General features: G+C 46.9%; 2 protein-coding genes across 2 annotated transcripts in view; one reads left to right on the top strand and one right to left on the bottom strand.

Annotated features, from left to right (window-relative positions):
- ANAPC2 (anaphase promoting complex subunit 2) overlaps window positions 1-6,912 on the bottom strand; it is a 27,454-nt gene extending 20,542 nt beyond the window's left edge. Inside the window, exons 1-3 of the mRNA XM_040324606.1 lie at window positions 6,695-6,912; window positions 2,806-3,422; window positions 870-1,002 (exon numbers count right to left, since the gene is read on the bottom strand). Of these exons, the coding sequence (XP_040180540.1) occupies window positions 870-1,002; window positions 2,806-3,422; window positions 6,695-6,877 (933 nt within the window). The 5' untranslated portion in view covers window positions 6,878-6,912. The remainder of the gene's footprint in view (window positions 1-869; window positions 1,003-2,805; window positions 3,423-6,694) is intronic.
- On the top strand, window positions 6,912-19,579 carry SSNA1 (SS nuclear autoantigen 1). Its single transcript, XM_040324608.1, has 3 exons — window positions 6,912-7,096; window positions 11,599-11,798; window positions 19,333-19,579. Exons 1-3 carry the CDS (start codon window positions 7,045-7,047, stop codon window positions 19,426-19,428), a joined length of 348 nt encoding a protein of 115 aa, XP_040180542.1. The 5' UTR covers window positions 6,912-7,044; the 3' UTR covers window positions 19,429-19,579.

Raw genomic sequence — 19,579 nt, 5'->3', positions numbered from 1 at the left:
TCGGACAATGTCTCCCTGGCTGTGATTAGCGCAGCGCGGGTGCCGACTTCCTGGCGGGCACTGCACGCGTTCTATGCGAACACGCCGGAGCTCATCCTTAATCACAACACCCTTGGTTTCCTGCCTAGTAGCTCTCAATTCCCATTCCCTTCATTCCACCAATATTTATACTCTCCTTTCCTTCAATCACCATACTTCATTCAACTGCTGGAGAAAATTTAAATAGCAAGTATGAGCATATACATCTCTTCTTCCCCTCACAAAGCAGTACCGACTAAGCAGACAATAGTCAGTACCAAAAGCGGGTGTATATATAGGGGAGGAAGAGAGTCCTTAAACCTGTGTAAGCTCCCACCAGGTCAATCCTCATTAGGGCCAGTGTTGATTGGCTTTTGTTTGCTTTAGGCCCAGTCCACACAGTTTTGTGCATGCATTTTTAGTGCAGAAAAAATGCAGTGTTTTCCATGTATTCCAATGGCTCTAATTCACACCATGCAGTCAGTTTCCAGTGCAGAAACTGACTGCATTGTGTGAACTAGAGCCATTGGAATACATGGAAAACACTGTGCATGCATTTTGTGCAGAAAAAATGCCAAGGAACTGAACGGAACTGCGTCTGGTGTGAACTGGCCCTTAGAACGGCTTTTCTCCCGATACAAGTCTATGGAATGCTAAAGCAGGTCAGCTGCACCAGCACTGAATTCTAAATGATCTCATAAGCATCCCAAATTGATTGCTGCTTTTTGATTCAAATCCTTTACACACAGGGCTATAACTTTCTCTTCCAGCAGGCAAACAGAAGCACTAGGATTAATGTGTTGTTGGGGCTTTGCCCTACATACATAAAGCACAGGCTCACTTTAGGTTACCTCTAAAAATTCAGTAAGAAAGGATCTCTCGTAGTCTCCACGGCATCTCTTCTCCATTCTCTGCTCGATCATCTTGTGCAGAATTGTGGTGACTGCATCTGAACAAACTCTCTCCAGCAGATTCAACCTGTGGCTACAGTTAGTGATGTCATGTCAAACGCACAATAAAAAACTCCCTTTAAAATATCAAAAATCTGCCCAGCTCTAATACCCGTTACTTAACTCCCATTATAACTACAGAATGTATTTGATGGCGTTTGCATGCCTCACATAGTGAAAAATCTTATATAAAATCGCAGAATGCTCCAATTGCATATGATTGACTACTGCTACATACTTGTGTAGCCAACATCATAGGGAACCATATCCGCGGATAAATATCCGCTGGGTCGTACACACCAGCGGATCTATACGCTGAAACCGATCCGCGGATAAATTCCAGCGGATAGATCCTCTCGTGTGTACGGGGCCGTAGAGTTACGCCATCGCTGGTCAATCAAGGCAGCCAACTAGTAGCAGAAGCGGGGCGATGTTGGCTCCCGCAAGGAAGCTCGTTAATGCTGCAGTGCTGGAGCAGAGTTGAAAATTTACAGACTGTAGTACATTATGCTTTACTTAACCATTTCCGGTGTTTTGTGCATTAAAAACGCTGCAAATAAAGAAAAATATTTTTTTATCTGCTATGAATCCAGCAAGTTCAAAACACCCCATTTGATAAGAGAACATAGTGCCTCTATTGAATACCTAAGAAATGTCAGTCATGCCCAGGAAATTAGCAGTACACTAGATTTTCTGGCAGGATCATCTGGCTTTTTCTGTACTATAGAATTTTTGGAGGGATAAATCATTGGGAAATGTACAGGCATAGCAAAGCAAGGTCCATAACGAAATGGATGAGTGAGTTTGGGGTAGAGGAACTTCACTGTTCTGCACAGAGTCCTGACCTCAACCCAATAGAACACCTTTGGGATGAATTAGAGCGGAGACTGAGCGCCAGGTCTTCTCGTCCACATCAGTACCTAACCTCACAAACGCACTTTTGGAAGAATGGTCAACCATTCCCGTAGACACTCCTAAATCTTGTGGACAGTCTTCCCAGAAGAGTTGAAGCCGTTATAGCTGCAAAGGGTGGGCCAACTCAATATTGAACCCTACAGACGAAGACTGGGATGCCACTAAAGTTCATGTGCGTGTAAAGGCAGGTGTCCCAATACTTTTGGTGATATAGTGTAGGTACAAGCTCGGCCCAACAGGTTTCGTCCAAAGGGAAGTCATCAGAGGCCTCAATAAAGAATATACAAGTGCACTATTTGATAAGCATGCACTTTACTTATGTTGTTAGTGGGATTCACGTTGTGAAGATCTTATATATGAAGGACTTTCTCTACACTTAAATTTGTCTGAGGTATTCAAAAATTATTCTGTGGACTGGGGAAAAAAAAAAAAAAATCAGGGTACCAAGGATTATCTTAATTATATATTGTGTGCATTACATTGTGAAGCACACTCAGGGTTCATATATATTTGGATTGTAACACTTGGTGCTTCATATGGAACACAGGAATTGTTGTGGGTTTTGTGTATTACTTTGTGACAAGGATTTACATTACATATTTTGACTAACACTTCGTGCTTCGTTTTGGAAGAAAGGACTTCCAAATAAAGTTTTGAATGTAGCACTCGATTGGAACACCAATCACATTATATGATTTTATCACTTCATGTAAAATATTACATTTATGTGGTGACGCTGCAAGTTTTCTCTTTTATTTGATTAAAAGTGGTGATGAGCCGTGTAATCAGTGAAAAAATGTGACACTGACGAGTAACAACTTTGATCTCTAGGCATAACGTTAACCTTGCTTATATGTGGTTATATGGTTAACAACATACAATGAATGTTTTCAATGACATATTGGAATGAAGGAGAACTTACAAGATGCTATTGAGCTGCTGAAACTGCTCCATGGCAGTGCTGCACCAGCACTGGTCCTTAGGGCTCTCACAACCAGCACAGTAAGAGTTCTCTACCACAGGGTCCTCAGAATCGCTCTCCTGCTCGTTCATGCTGCTGTCACAGTCGGTGACACTATCATTCCCCCTCTTCTTCTGCCTCATGTAAATCTTAAACGTCCGACTATAAAACTGCTGAACCATGTTTTGGAAAGTCTTGGAGGTGGAATAGAAGAGGATAGCTTTAAACATGGTGAACACTTTATCCCTCAAAATCTGGGAATCTGAGCCATGCAAGAAGCCCATGTCTGCCCACCTACCAAGGGTCTCCAGGCTTTTTAGGTATGGTTCTAAACGGGAAAAGAGGAGACGGAAGGTGTCCAGTAAGAGCAGTACACATTCCTGCTCTTCAACAGCATTCTCCTGTTGGTTGATGCCATTCCAGAACTCTGGAGCAATGTTCCTCTGCAGATCCATCTGTAAGACTTCGATGAACCATTCTTCCACCACTGTATGCAGGCCACAGTCACGGAGCACATCCAAGGCTATTTTCAGATCGCTTTCCCCTATCGACGCATCGGTACCAGATCTTGGAGCAGCCTGTCACAATAAACAAGAGATTCGAAAACAAAATTATGAGAAGGACACAAGAGGGTAAAAACAGTTATGAATGCTATTCTCTGCCATCTGGTGACTCACTTCACTCCCCACATTGCAGTGTCTAAGGGTTCATTCACACGAGCAATCAGGCTTAGGTAAAAGCAGGGGGCGGAATCGCAGTTTTACTGCCCCCTGGCAACCCACCAATGCAGGGCTGTACCCATGCTGTGATGCTTTGCGGCCAAAATTAAAAAGCATGTCGCATTTGGCAACCCATTCAAGTGAGTGGAGCCGCACCCCAACTGCATGCGGTTGCAGTGGCTTAGCATTATGAGAGTTATGATCCCCCCCCCCTCTAAATAGGCAGAAGAAAGAAACAATACAGAGCTGTGCTGTGAATACCAGCTGCTGATCTATTTCTATGCACCCACCCCAACACAAAATTCAGCCTGATTTTAGCTCAGTTGATGGAGATCTTGTCAGAAGTTATTACGCTGAAAACAGAAGGGAAGCAGGAGAAAGCCACGGGACTTAGGAGAGCGTTGGAGAGAGATAAGTAAACAACGCTGTATCCTGTCCTAGGCCAACAAGGCCCAGGGCAGCACGGAAAGAGTCCCTGCCGGCTTGCACTACACCGTTAATGTAGCGCCAGTCTTATGGGGTGAACTGTGCTGAGAGGCAAATTAGTCTAGCGCCCCCTGCTTCCAGTATGCGAGCGGCAGGCATTCCTAAACTGGGGGGGGGGGGGTCGACGCTGCTTCTAATTCTGACTGTCCCATCATCCTGGACCACACACCTTCCCTACTATGCTATATGTTTTCTTATCTTCTTAGTCCTCTCCATAAAATTATCAGAAATTTGTGCTTAAAGTAGAACTATAGACAACACTTTTATTTTTCATTTTGGATAAAGGGAGGGTTATAGCCCGTCAGTTTATTTTTTACCATCCCTGTCCCATTGCAGAGATTTCCCTTCACTTCCTGCCCCATAGACAAACAGGAAGTGAGAGGAAATCTATGCAAATTAAGGGAATCCATTGCCCCTCCCCCCAGGCCCTTAGAACTAGTGTCCTTGACAGAAAGGGGTGGATCATATTTAAATTAGGGGTACACGAGTTTAGTCAGGCCTAGGGCAGCACAAATTCTAAATGCACTACTGAGTACAGATATGTGCCTAGCTTAAAATGTCATGAATGGGGTTTACAGCCACTTGAAACCAGACAACATGTCTCCCATTGTGGTTGGTGCACTCTGTCAAATGTTTTAGTGAGGCAGCACAGTGACCCCCAAGGGCCGGTACACACGGGAACATGTTTGGTGCATTAAAGTTGTGACAGCCTAGATATGTGAATGAGCTGCCAAATGTATCAAAACGCAAAAGCAGTAGTGCAAGCGCCGCGTCTTGAGATCACATGGCCACAAAAGCACTGCGTTTGTGAGATATGTGTCATTATTAATGTCCCCCACATACGCCTCACAAGGGCAGCCTGTTCTGTGCGGGGGAAAGAAGACAGAATGCACCTTTCCCATAATGCGTCCCAGACCTTAGGGCTCATTTACACCTCAACCGCTCGCGTGTGCACGCATTTTCAGGGACAGCTTTTTCATAAATATTTTAATTGCATAGACACACATTCATGGCACAATTTGCTTTCTAATGTAGAAAAATGCAGCATGCTGCATTTTTTTTTTTAAATCCAGTGGCGGTGTCTCCTGCACCCATCAATAATACATAGATTCATGCATTTATGTATTGTCGCCGCTGACGCCCACTAGTCTGGAGTCCGGCCCCCTGTTGAGCGCCGGCCATCTGAATAACAGCGGTGTGGGCGTGTTTTGGAAGTGACTGATTACAGCGAGATGCTCCAATAGGCTTCCCGATTAGAGCCTGTGGGCTCTCTAAATCGGCTTCCATCGGTCACCCGATTGGCAGAAGCGACATCGAGGGAGCGTGGAGAGGACGGCGCTGACGCGAATTAGGCAAGTGCCCTGCTGGGGGGAAACTGGCTGCAATTGGGGGGGGGACACAAACTGGCTGCAATTGGGGGGGGGACACAAACTGGCTGCAATTGGGGGGGGGGACACAAACTGGCTGCAATTGGGGGGGGGGACACAAACTGGCTGCAATTGGGGGGGGGGGGGGGAGAACACAAACTGGCTGCAATTGGGGGGGGGGGGAACACAAACTGGCTACAATTGGGGGGGGGACACAAACTGGCTGCAATTGGGGGGGGGGAACACAAACTGGCTGCAATTGGGGGGGGGGGACACAAACTGGCTGCAATTGGGGGGGGAGCCACAAACTGGCTGCAATTGGGGGGGGAGCCACAAACTGGCTGCAATTGGGGGGGGCCACAAACTGGCTGCAATTGGGGGGGGGGGGCCACAAACTGGCTGCAATTGGGGGAACACAAACTGGCTGCAATTGGGGGGGGGGGGACACAAACTGGCTGCAATTGGGGGGGGGGAGCCACAAACTGGCTGCAATTGGGGGGGGGGAGCCACAAACTGGCTGCAATTGGGGGGGGAACACAAACTGGCTGCAATTGGGGGGGGGGGAACACAAACTGGCTGCAATTGGGGGGGGGGGACACAAACTGGCTGCAATTGGGGGGGGGGGGGAACACAAACTGGCTGCAATTGGGGGGGGGACACAAACTGGCTGCAATTGGGGGGGGGGACACAAACTGGCTGCAATTGGGGGGGGGAACACAAACTGGCTGCAATTGGGGGTGGACGACACAAACTGGCTGCAATTGGGGGTGGACGACACAAACTGGCTGCAATTGGGGGTGGACGACACAAACTGGCTGCAATTGGGGGTGGACGACACAAACTGGCTGCAATTGGGGGTGGACGACACAAACTGGCTGCAATTGGGGGTGGACGACACAAACTGGCTGCAATTGGGGGGGGGGGAAACACAAACTGGCTGCAATTGGGGGGGACAAACTGGCTGCAATTGGGGGGGGACAAACTGGCTGCAATTGACGGGCACCCCCCAAATATTTTGAGCACCAGCCGCCACTGTTGAAAGCGCTGCAATGGTGTAAACTAGGCTCATTGTTATACATCCATTTGTCTTGCATACATGTCTATACTGCAGTTTTGCTGCGTTTAAAACTGCACGTGGTGTAAACAAGCCGTAACTCCACCCCCACCGTGTCCCAGCATTCACGTTTTGCACTGCAGAACTACACGTCCCAGCAGGCCCTGTCAGTTACCACCCAGCCTTTATTTTGCTCATTTAAACCCTGCCATGCCCACACTGACCAGCCCCAAGGCGGAGGCGGGCACCAGGCCCAAGCTCAGGGTGTTCCAGGCAGCGGACAGCTTCTCCGGGCTGCAGCGCGCCATCGCTCCTCTGACGCCTCCCCGGGGCGGGCCGGTCGCACAGCCGCGCGTCGCCCCGGTCCGCGGCCGATGACGTTGCAGAGCCGGGCTCCCCATCTCCATGGCAGCCAGGAACGCCGGCCGACCGCGCGCCACAGACATGTTTCCGGTCACATGCCAGCCAGTGCTGGGCTTTTATAGGCTGCTGACCGGGAGGTGACGTAACTATAAAAGTAGTGCCGTAAGCACGCCAAGAACGGTTCGGTAAGCGCCTCGGAGTTGGGGGAAAGATGAGCCAGCAGGGGGCGGCGCTGCAGACCTATAACAACGAGCTGGTGAAATGTAAGGGCCGTCTATTGTCTATTCTACCATGACCCCCCCAAACCCTTTCCCTGAGACCCCTCGTCTGACATCCCAACCACCTCTCATTGGCTGACACCCTTCTTCTGTAGTCCAGAGTTCCTTGAGCGATTTCTGCCCCTGACCCCAATGATCTCTGTATCTATAGGGGGTAAGTGTAAGGAGTATTCTTCCAACCAATGTCCCCCATGTGCTGTACATAGTAATTCTCAGCAGGGAGCCCTGACAACCGAAAAGTACTTCAAGGGTTCCTTTGTGTTAAAAAGTATTGAGTCTGATCTATAACATTATAGATCATTAAATGGTGGACCCCCGCCCCCAGCTGTCATCCTCACAACAGAGCCCATGAAGGGTGGGAGGTTCCCAAGTTAGCTTTAACAGATGATTGGTTGCTAGGGTGCAGGGTAGCTGTAGCAACCAATCACTAGTAACTCCCTCCTCATTGGCCTGTGTCTCCCAAAGCTACCCCCCCCCCCCCCCGCTTCATTCTATCATGAATGCCACTGCCAGACTCCTCTACCTCACCGACCAATCAGTGTCTGCCACCCCTCTCTGCCAATCCCTCCATCGGCTTCCCGTTGCCCAATGAATAAAATGCATAACATACAAAGCCATTTACAACGCTGCCCTGAGCTACATCACTAATCTTATCTCCAAATATCAGCCAAACCGTCCGCTCCTCCCAAGACCCTCTGCTCTCTAGGTCCCTTGTCTCCTCCTCCCATGCTCATCTCTAGGACTTCTCCAGAGCCTCTCCCATCCTCTGGAACTCCCTACTCCAATCTGTTTGGCACTCCCTACCCCAATCTGTTTGGCAATCTTCTACTCTGTCTACTTTTAGCCGATCCCTAAAAACAAATTGCTATCCTAACCAAATCTTCTACTTCCCTAATCAATTTATCCCTAAGGTTACTACCTTTTTTGTTTTACCAGCCCCTCCCTATTAGACTGTAAGCTCACAGGAGCAGGGCCCTAGTAACCCCATTGTATTGAATTGTATTGTTGTATTGTCCCCCTTTTATATTGTAAAGCACTGCACAAACTGTTGATGTTGTATAAATCCTGTGTAACAGCCCTCACAAATTCCACTCGCCTGCTTGCATTTATGAGTGGATTTTGAGGGCTGGTGAGAGGGTTGCCTGGGGGGGGTGTGCGCATCACCGTAATGCAAGGTTGTATGGGAGTCCTTCTCCCAGCACTCAAGGAGGGGAAGAGAAGAGAGCAGGCAGCCGGATCATCAGAGCACAGGGAACATCACTATCGGCTTTCATTTCGATTGTCGTGTGCTCCCTGCACTCGCTGTCACACACAGCCCCACCCTCTGGTCCCGGGCCTTTGATAGACGGATCACCTATTCAATCACGAGTGATGTGTATTAAAGCGGGGCTGTATATGACGCCGAACGGGAAACTGCAATTGAAATTAAAGCTGTGATATTCCTCCGCGCTCTCATCATCCACCGGTAATCCACTTCCTCTCCTCTGTTCCACTGCATGAAGGACACAGGCAGCATGCTGGGCCCAGATAGGCTGCATTGGTGGGCAGGGGCGAGGCTGCATTGGTGGACATGAATAAAGTTGTTGTTAATAATTTTTAGAACGTAATTCTGCATAAAATATTTAAGTGTCATTTCATGAGATAATTTATGAGGGCGTGTTTAGGGGCGGGGCATGGTAGGGGTTGAGTGGGGCAACTGGTGGTGCGTAACCCTTCAGGCTTGGCTAGTAGCTCAGGACTTGAAATTTTGAGCCCTGCAATAAGTTTGTTAACCTGAAAAGTTATTGATTCCACTGCATTAAAGTGGATGTAAACCCTCCATACACCCAGTGAAGTGAACAGCCTCGGATGATACGCAGAGAGGTACCAAATCTCCCTACATAGGTTTTACATCCATGTAACGGTCACCACCGTCTACGACCTTCCATCAATCCACGACAGCATATCTGACGCTCCAACCATCCATCAGACATTCCATTTCCCAGAATAACGAGACTTGCTCTGTTACTGGTTTCAAAATATATGAACACTTTTAATGGTTAGCTCTCAAGTTTATATACAGTTTTCAAGGCATGTTTCAGTGATCACAGGAACAATCAAACTCTCCACCCACCCATCACACCCTGGGGGGGGGGGGGGGGCTTCAATACACCTTCAGATGGCCTATTGCTAAACATTCCAGGCTTTTCGGCGCCGGTCTATAATTAACATGACCTAATCACTGCACCTGAGAAGTCACATTCCTTCATTAACAGAATTCAACAAAACACCATCACACACAATGATTTCCCCTCAATCCACATCTGTAGATAGACGGTCTGTCTCCGACAAAGATAGTCACACCTGAGCATCAATAGGCTTTAAACAGTGTTATCACACAATGAAAGGCCTTTCAAGAGCCAGCCTCATTTAACATGTCAACAGTCTACACAGAGAGATGAGTCATAGAATAAACCAACACTTTGCAATATCTCCTGCAATATTAGCTATCATAGTGAAGCACGGCTTCCCCGTGCTTCACTATGGCGCTGCATCGATCGAGTGATCCCTTATATAGGGAGACTCGATCGATGACGTCAGTCCTACAGCCACACCCCCCTACAGTTGTAAACACACACTAGGTGAACCCTAACTCCTACAGCGCCCCCTGTGGTTAACTCCCAAACTGCAACTGTCATTTTCACAATAAACAATGCAATTTAAATGCATTTTTTGCTGTGAAAATGACTGGTCCCAAAAATGTGTCAAAATTGTCCGAAGTGTCCGCCATAATGTCGCAGTCACGAAAAAAATCGCTGATGGCCGCCATTAGTAGTAAAAAAAAAAAAAAAATTAATAAAAATGCAATAAAACTATCCCCTATTTTGTAAACGCTATAAATTTTGCGCAAACCAATCGATAAACGTCTATTGCGATTTTTTTTATTATTTTTTTTTTTTTTTTTTTTACCAAAAATAGGTAGAATACGTATCGGCCTAAACTGAGGGAAATTTTTTTTTTTATATATATGTTTTTGGGGGATATTTATTATAGCAAAAAGTAAAAAATATTGAATTTCTTTCAAAATTGTCGCTCTATTTTTGTTTATAGCGCAAAAAAAAAAAAAAAAAACGCAGAGGTGATCAAATACCACCGAAAGAAATCTCTATTTGTGGGGGAAAAAGGACGCCAATTTTGTTTGGGAGCGACGCAGTGCCGAATCGCAAAACCTGGCCTGGGCATTTAGCTGCCTAAAGGTCCGGGGCTTAAGTGTTTTTTTTTTTTTAATTTTTTTTACTAGTAATTTTTTATAATTTTTTTTCGGACTGCGACATGCTGCTAGATGACTTCATGCTGACTCCTTTTGCAGGTACAGCTATGGAAACCATTAAACATATGTGTTTATACTGTTTAAAATCCTGTAATACTTACCCTTACAATAGTCTTGCCCTGCTCTGCACATGTTCAGTTGCCCTCCATTTTTAGATACTGCTGGGTTTGTAGAGGCCGATCTGCAAGGAAGCTGAAACTGCCATGGTTCTGCACATGTGATCAGTTATGACACCAGTCATTTGATGGCTTGACAGTTTGGTTGAGGGTTTGGGTTTACTGCTGCTTTATAATTTACTGCTGTTCAGGGGCGCTGTTCTTCAGGAAAATGGCCACCTCCAGTTAGAAGAAATGGGAGCAAAACTGGAGGCAATTTATAGCACACTAATTTTGGTAGCAAAATTATTAATGCGACGCGTGTTCCTTGCTAAAGCACATTATTTTTAAGTTGTTATGGGTAAAGCTCCTTCATTAAATGTATATTATTGCTACACTTGGAGGTGCCTCTCTTCTCTTTAATACTCAGTTGCGACATGACGCTACTCTTATATCAAGACATCGCTTGAATATCAAGGCAAAATGTATTAACAAAAATGTGCTTGTCTTGCAAAACGCTCTCAGACCAAGGTTTTACTGTAGTGCCTAAATGGTAAATAGTTATCCCAATTGCCACACTGTGTGACTTCCTGAAATGTGTAGTCACCATAGTTAAGCTATATTAGGGCTAATAGTTGAAACGCGTAAGTCGCTCTGTTTCCTGTACACCTGCAATAAAAATGTTAGCATTCAGAAGAACAAGTTGCCAGCTTTTATCTCCTTTCCTCATGTGTTTGGGTGTTAGGACGACTTCACAAGCCAGTGCACGGTCTGCCTTCTTGGGCGTTTTTGTTTCCTTATGACCATAGTTGAGCTGTTTTGGAGATTAAACTTTACACCTCACCTATCCAAGAGGCCTCGGCACTGCCTTCTCATTTTTGTTTTTTCTCAAGTCCAGTTGGTTGCCAATGGGCTCTGATGTGAGCAGATTGTTATTAATATTATTTTTTCAGTTTGTGCAGGGAACAAAATGGCTTCCCAAAAACATTTATCCAGTGCCTTCCATGTTTACTACTATATGGGGGTTTTGTTTTTTCTATGAGGTAAACTGCTCTACTTACAACTTCTACTGTCTGGTTCAGGTATAGAAGATCTGTGCAGCAAAAGGGATGAGCTGAACCGTCAGGTCCAGCAGGAGGAAGAGGAGAAGAATAAGCTTCAAAATGACATCCGCATCCTCACAGAGAAACTCTCCACAGTGAACGAGAGCTTGGCAAAGAAAATGGCCTCCAGGACGGAGTTTGACAAAACTATTGCAGAGACCCAGGCTGCATATATGAAGGTAGAGTATGTAGAAGTGACTGTTTTGGATATCATGATACATTTTTACAGTAGACCGGTTCAGAGTCTTATGCCCTGTACACACGAGCGGATTTCCCGTCGGAAAGAAGTTGGATGGTTTTTCCAACGGAATTCCGCTCAAGCCTGCCTTGCATACACACGGTTGCGCAAAAGTCCGGTGAACTTTTGACTGCCAAGAACGCAGTGACGTAAAAGATTACAATTAGCAGAGAAAAATTGTTTCTATGCTTCTGAGCATGCGTCAATTGGTTCCGAGCATGCTTCGGAATTTTGCATGTCGGAATTTGTACACACGATGGGAAATTCCAATCGGATTTTTTCCTGACGGGGAAAATAGAGAACCTGCTCTCTATCTTTTTCTCTCATCGTCCATGGACGGACACAGCTCCTTAAATCTTAACAAGTGGGTTATGTTCCTGTTCACAGGAGAGGACCCTGTGAACAGGAACATAACCCACTTGAGAACGCTGCGTCTTTTTTAAACGCATGGACAGTAGGGTTCCATTGGCCTAGTTCACACCTGTGCAGTCAGTCCTAGTGTGTTCCAGCGCAGAAAAAAAGTAGATACTGCATTTTTTCTGAACCGTACTGGAACGCAGCAAAACGTATATTACAGCATTAATAATAAATGGAAAACTTTGGGGGGGGGGGGGAGAGAAGACATGCATTTTAAAAAGCTGCAAAGCACATTAAAAGCATGCATAAACACCACTGGAATGCACCTGGACTGCATTTCTGTGGTGTGACCCAACCCTTAAAGTGTTGCTAAACCCAGTAATATGAAAAATGGTTTGTCCACTGGCTGATCTGTATACAACAGTCACGTGATAAACTGCAGGGTCTGAGTGCTGTGTTTAGGTAGGAGGAGATTTCCGCTACAGCCTATGTCCTAATGCTGTTATGGGAGGTGAATCATCCATCAATCAAGATGTATCCTCCCATCCACTGTTCTCTCTTGCTTTCTTTATCGTACATCACGGGACACAGAGCGGCATTCATTACTATATGGGTTATATGGAGTACCTTCAGGTGTAGACACTGGCAATCTCAAACAGGAAATGCCCCTCCCTATATAACCCCCTCCCATAGGAGGAGTACCTCAGTTTTTACGCCAGTGTCTTAGGTGTTAGTCATGGTTTAGCTTGCCTCCGCATCCTTGGGATTAGGTGAGCTACCGGTTCTGTCCAAAAAAAGCCTCAGCGCTAAAGTGGTCAGTAACCGGACCCCAAACCCTTGGGGTATAGCCCATAATGCTTTTCTTTTTAGAGAGCTGGACCCTGGGCCCAGAACTTAGAAACCTTTGGGTACCTAAAGTTTTCTGTTGCCAGGGTGCTATATGGGCCCAGGACAGTGGATCCTTCATAGGAACCCAGGGCCTGAAGGTCTAGACATCCCCACGGAGATGGGGGAAGATTGGGCCTCTTGCTTGGCAAAGTCCTGCGGCATGGAGCAGGTAAGTGAGGGGAAAACTTGCGGAACTTGGTTCTTAGCAGGTTTTTTTCTGGGGGGTCACAGGGGACATGCCTAAAGTTAGGCACTGCATCTGGCAAACTAGTCACATATCATAAAGATAGGATGGCTCTCTATGTATTATTCCCCATAAGATGTGACCTCCCTTGTAGTGTTGGAAAAGCATTGAGTGGGGCCTGTGTTATATAAAAATATATGTGTGTGTCAGAGAGCTTTGCTTACCTGCAGGCCTCCAGGTGATGCTCCATTCAGTCTTCCTCCTCAGAGCCTGCAAGCAGGCAAAACGCTGACCTCCTCATGGTTCCAGGCTGCAGGCTGCAGTTTGCTGGAACAGAGAGGTCCCTTCCTCCCAAAATCCCCCCCCCCTCCCCCTGTCGGGAGGGGCATTTCCTGTTTGAGGTTGCTGGGGGGGAAGGGCGGGTCAGTGGCTTAAAGGAAGGGGCGGCCCTTCCTTGTTTGTTCCATCAATACTTTGGAACTGAGGAGAAAGACCAGAGCGGCAGCACGGGGCGCCGAGGACACACAGTGGCCAGAAAGGATATTGCAGTCTTCAGAGGACTGTTTTGTCAAGCCTAGAAATAGGCTGTTTCTTTTCCATCTCATAGTTTTTCTTTGCAATACTACTCAGGGGGACAGAATGTTTTTTCTTTCCTGGATTTGAAACAAAAACGAAAAAAAAAAAAAAAAAAAAAAAAAAAAAGGTCATCTAGGGGAGAGGAAGCATTTTTTTTATCCCCCAAACAGGTGTTTGGACAATTAACTTTTATAGTTCCAAATACCAATAGGTAGCAGGTGTACCTCGGTATTGTACCATGGTATGCGGCTGTTTTCCCTACAGGGAGCCTTGGGGCCATCGGGATCTGGGGCTGGAGCTGACGCGGGTCAGTCCAACCCTAAGATGGTCACGGAGGAGGTATTACTCACCTCTTTAAAAGAGATGCAGAAAAGCATGGGAAAAATGATATCCGCAGCTATGCGGGGCAGTAAGCGGAATAGATCTCCGTCGCCCGAGCGCGGACCCTCAGAAGAGGAGGTCCTTTCCTCAGGGGAATTGGACGACCTCTTGGACACGGACCAAGTAGGTTCAGGGATCGAAGACCCGGATACAGAGGAGTCTGGGGCAGTCTCCCTGAGGGAGAGCTGGTGGATTCAAGGATTGTCGGACTTGGTCCATAGGACATTCAACTTGCCAGTACCAGATCTCCAGGTATCGACGGTTTCAGCTTTGGGCTCACTGAGGGCGCCTCAAAGCAATGCTGTGTTTCCGATCCATCCTCTATTAGAGGGAATTTTGTTCCAAGATTGGAACAAGCCAGATAAGATCTTCTTACCACCTAAAAGGTTCTCTGTCCTATATCCTATGGAAGAAAAATTTTCCAAAAGATGGGCTACTCCTGCAGTGGACGCAGCCATCTCATGTGTTAACAGATCGTTAACATGCCCTGTAGAAAACATACAGGTGTTCAAGGATCCAGTTGATAAGCGCTTGGAAGCACTACTTAAGAACTCCTTCACTACTGCAGGGGCAGTAGTACAGCCAGCTGTGGCTGCGATTGGGGTCGCTCAAGCATTATCGGATCAATTTAAGCAGATGCTTAAACTTATTCCGGCCCAGCAGGCAGAAAATTTTTCGGATGTCCCTAAGGCCATATGTTTTATGGTAGACGCAATCAAGGATTCTATCCAGCAAGCGTCACGTTTATCGTTATCCCTTATCCATATGAGAAGACTCTTATGGTTAAAAAGCTGGGAGGCTGAGCCCCCATGCAAGAAGCTCCTGGTAGGGTTCCCCTTCCATGGAGGACGACTCTTCGGAGAAGACCTAGATAAATACATTCAGACCATTTCAAACGGCAAGAGTACTCTCTTGCCGACTAAGAAGAAGGTTCAGGGACCTGCGTTTAAACGACAGTATTCCCCTGGGCAGGGGCCCTCTAATGCCAAGCAGTATCGACGGCCTCCTGCAAAAGCAAACTTCGGCTTCAACAGCAGATCACAAGGACAGGCTGTTAGAGGCAAAAGGCAGTGGTTTCGCAAACCAGCAAAACCAGCCCCCAAGCCAACCTTATGAAGGGGCGCCCCCACCCACGAAGGTGGGGGGAAGGCTGCGACTCTTTTCAGAGATTTGGGAAGCCAGCATTCCCGACGAGTGGGTACGGTCTTCCGTGGCCACAGGCTACAAATTAGATTTCCTAAGGTTTCCTCCTCCTCATTTCCAGAAGTCGAGGATTCCAAACGATCCGGAAAAGGGAGCCGCATTAAGATCGGCATTAGATCATCTACTTTCCCAGGAAGTAATAGTAGAGGTACCAGTCCTGGAACAGGGGCTGGGTTTCTACTCCAACCTATTCATCATCCCAAAATCCAATGGAGATGTCAGGCCAATTTTGGACCTAAAGATGGTAAATGCATATCTAAAGATCCGCTCATTTCGGATGGAATCCGTGCGGTCAGCAGCTGCCACACTCCAGAAGGACGACTTCATGGCGTCCATAGACATAAAGGATGCCTACCTTCATGTTCCAATTTATCAGCCACATCAAAGATATCTACGCTTCATGGTGGCTTCGCGTCACTTCCAATTCGTGGCGCTTCCCTTCGGGTTGGCTACGGCCCCCCGGGTGTTCACGAAGGTCCTAGCTCCAATCCTAGCCAAACTAAGGATCCAAGGGGTCACGATCCTAGCATACCTGGACGACCTCCTAGTCATAGATCACTCGTCTCCCGGCTTGGAGCGAGCAGTGGCCCTCACGGTCCAATACCTCGAGAGGTTCGGCTGGGTCCTAAATCGAGAAAAGTCAGCTTTCCAGCCCACAAAGCAGTTGGAATATCTCGGCATGAGATTAGACACAGAACAACAAGGAGTGTTCCTACCTCTGAGGAAGGTAAAAGCCATCAAGGAATTAATCCTACTGGTTCTAAGCAAGAAAGAACCGACTATTCGCCTATGTATGAGGTTACTAGGCAAGATGGTGGCCACATTCGAGGCGGTACCATACGCCCAGAGCCACACTCGCATCCTACAGGCAGCCATCCTGTCAGCATGGAGCAGAAGGCCACAGGCCTTGGATATCCCGTTGCCGCTCTCATCAAGAGTCCGACAAAGTCTGTGTTGGTGGTTAGACCCTCAGAATCTACTGAAGGGGAGGTCTTTCAGCCCAGTGGCTTGGAAGATAGTGACCACAGACGCCAGCCTGACGGGCTGGGGAGCAATTTTGGATGGTTGCACTCGCCAAGGTACTTGGGCAAAGCCAGAGAAGCAGTTGCCCATCAACATCTTGGAGCTCAGAGCTGCTCGACTAGCCCTCAGGGCTTGGACGTCAAAATTGCAGGGGTTCCCGGTGAGAATTCAATCAGACAATGCCACGGCCGTGGCACACATAAATCACCAAGGGGGAACCAGGAGTCAAGCCGCTCAGAGAGAGGTGAGCTTGATTCTTCTATGGGCAGAGGCTCATGTGCCCTGCATATCGGCAATATTCATTCCAGGAGTGGACAACTTTCAGGCGGACTTCTTAAGCCGCCAGACTCTATGGCCGGGGGAGTGGTCTCTGCATCCACTAGTCTTTCAAGCACTCTGCCAAAGATGGGGAGTGCCGGACGTGGATATCATGGCATCGAGACTCAACAAGAAACTAGACAGGTTCATGTCCCGCTCAAGGGATCCGATGGCCTGCGGAACCGATGCGTTGGTTTGCCCTTGGCATCAGTTCAAACTTCTTTATGCGTTTCCCCCGCTCCAGTTACTACCCCGCCTGCTGCGCAGGATCCGGGTGGAGCACATACCAGTCATCCTGGTAGCTCCAGCATGGCCTAGAAGGGCATGGTACTCACTAATCTTAAGGATGGTAGTGGGAGACCCTTGGACTCTTCCTCTACGGCCAGACCTGCTATCGCAAGGTCCGATCCTCCACCCTGCCTTACGGCATCTAAATTTGACGGCCTGGAAGCTGAATCCCTGATTCTCAGGGGTAGAGGTCTGTCTCAGAAAGTAATCTCTACCCTAATCAGAGCCAGGAAACCGGTCTCTAGGGTGATTTATTACAGGGTCTGGAAGGCCTATGTAGGCTGGTGTGAGTCCAAGCGATGGCTTTCTCGCAAATTTACCATCGATAGAGTATTAAGTTTTCTCCAGCTAGGAGTGGATAAAGGATTGGCATTAAGCACAATCAAAGGACAGATTTCTGCTCTGTCAGTGTGGTTTCAGCGGCCGCTGGCCACCCACTCGCTGGTTAAGACCTTCCTTCAAGGGGTCTTACGTATTAGACCTCCAGTTAAATCCCCGCTTTGTCCGTGGGATTTAAATCTTGTTCTGTCAAGTTTACAGAAACAACCGTTTGAGCCGTTGGCTGATATTCCTTTGGTTCTACTGACAAGGAAGTTAGTATTTTTGGTTGCCATAGTTTCCGCAAGAAGAGTTTCGGAGCTGGCAGCCTTATCCTGTAAGGAACCATATCTTGTTTTTCATAAGGACAGGGTCGTTCTCCGCCCTCATCCTTCCTTCCTTCCGAAGGTCATATCCAGTTTTCATTTGAACCAGGATTTGGTATTACCATCCTTCTTCCCTAAACCTACTTCCAGAAAGGAAGGGTTGCTGCATACCTTGGATATTGTCAGGGCCATGAAGGCCTATCTTAAAGCTACAAAGAAGATCCGGAAGACAGATGTGCTGTTCATTCTACCGGATGGGCCCAAGAAGGGGCAGGCAGCTGCAAAGTCCACCATTTCTAGGTGGATTAAGCAATTAATCACTCAGGCCTACGGCTTGAAAGGGTTGCCTCCTCCAGTATCATTAAAGGCTCATTCTACTAGAGCCATGGGCGCCTCCTGGGCAGCACACCACCAGATCTCTATGGCTCAAGTTTGCAAGGCGGCAACCTGGTCTTCTGTCCACACGTTTACAAAATTCTACAAGTTGGACGTAAGAAGGAATACTGATACTGCCTTCGGGCAGGCAGTGCTGCAGGCTGCAGTTTGAGACCCTCGGATTCCGGGGGCTCCTCTTGTTCGAGTTAAATTTAAAAATTTTATTTTTCTCAACTAAGTTGGATTTATTATGATTTGAGTATATCTCTAAATTAAATCCTTTTGTCTTGGAGATGTTCTCCCTCCCCTCATTGTAAGCATTGCTTTGGGACATCCCATATAGTAATGAATGCCGCTCTGTGTCCCGTGATGTACGATAAAGAAAAAGAGATTTTTAATACAGCTTACCTGTAAAATCTTTTTCTTGGAGTACATCACGGGACACAGAGCTCCCACCCCTCTTTTTTGAGGACCATTTTGGGAGGCATACTGCTTGCTACAAAACTGAGGTACTCCTCCTATGGGAGGGGGTTATATAGGGAGGGGCATTTCCTGTTTGAGATTGCCAGTGTCTACACCTGAAGGTACTCCATATAACCCATATAGTAATGAATGCCGCTCTGTGTCCCGTGATGTACTCCAAGAAAAAGATTTTACAGGTAAGCTGTATTAAAAATCTCTTTTTTTCTTTTTCGTTACTGGATATGAATGAGGGAGGGACTGAGCTGTCATTTGAGATCTGTATACACACCCACATGTGTGATGTCATACCAGTTTGACCTGAAAAGCTCAGCTCAACAAGGAAATGTTCTCTCCAGCAATGGAGACCAAACTGAGCATGTGCAGCAGTACTACCCTCACTGTGTCTTATCTGGCCTTGCCGAGAGAAACCCTGCAGGAGGGCAGGATCTGTGCATACAGGATCAAAGGCCCTTTTTACACAGTGCAGGGGATTAACCCCTTAAGTTCCACAGTGAGTATAACAAGAATGCTATTTTGCATATACAGACAGATTTTACTGTTGTGGGTTTAGTAACCCTTTAGTGTGTGTGACTCTCATTCTGTGCTGGTGAGCTTCTGAGTAAGGGAGCGGAACTGAAACGTAGCTGTACGGAATATTTTATTACACTATCAACGGGTTCACTGACTTTGCATGTATCCTTTTAAGCTGCTTTGTTTTCATCTAGTAGATGGCAAAATAATTTTTCACACAAATTTGTGTAACTATTTTATTTCAGATCTTGGAGAGCTCACAGACTTTGCTGAATGTACTGAAGAGAGAGGCCGGTAACCTGGGCAAAGCCACGGAAGTACAAGGAAGCTCAAACACATAACCGCCAGTGCTAGTTTTTATATTGCATTTTGGATCGAATATTGAAACTTTTATATATTGGTCTGGGTTAATGATATAGTACATTTTTAGTGTATTATTTTTTTATATTTAAAGCGGAAATCAAAGCTAAATAAATATTGTCTAAAATACTA

This window comes from Rana temporaria, chromosome 9, assembly GCF_905171775.1.
Source record: "Rana temporaria chromosome 9, aRanTem1.1, whole genome shotgun sequence".
Classification (NCBI taxonomy): domain Eukaryota; kingdom Metazoa; phylum Chordata; class Amphibia; order Anura; family Ranidae; genus Rana; species Rana temporaria.
This window is presented reverse-complemented; position numbering and strand designations above follow the sequence as displayed.

What these genes read in the sequence shown, in the direction of transcription:
- SSNA1 (XM_040324608.1), top strand. Translation starts at nt 7,045, where the DNA reads ATGAGCCAGCAGGGGGCGGCGCTGCAGACCTATAACAACGAGCTGGTG. An exon ending in TAACAACGAGCTGGTGAAAT is followed by an intron (nt 7,097 to 11,598) that starts GTAAGGGCCGTC and finishes TGTCTGGTTCAG; the next exon opens with GTATAGAAGATCTGTGCAGC. An exon ending in CCCAGGCTGCATATATGAAG is followed by an intron (nt 11,799 to 19,332) that starts GTAGAGTATGTA and finishes ATTTTATTTCAG; the next exon opens with ATCTTGGAGAGCTCACAGAC.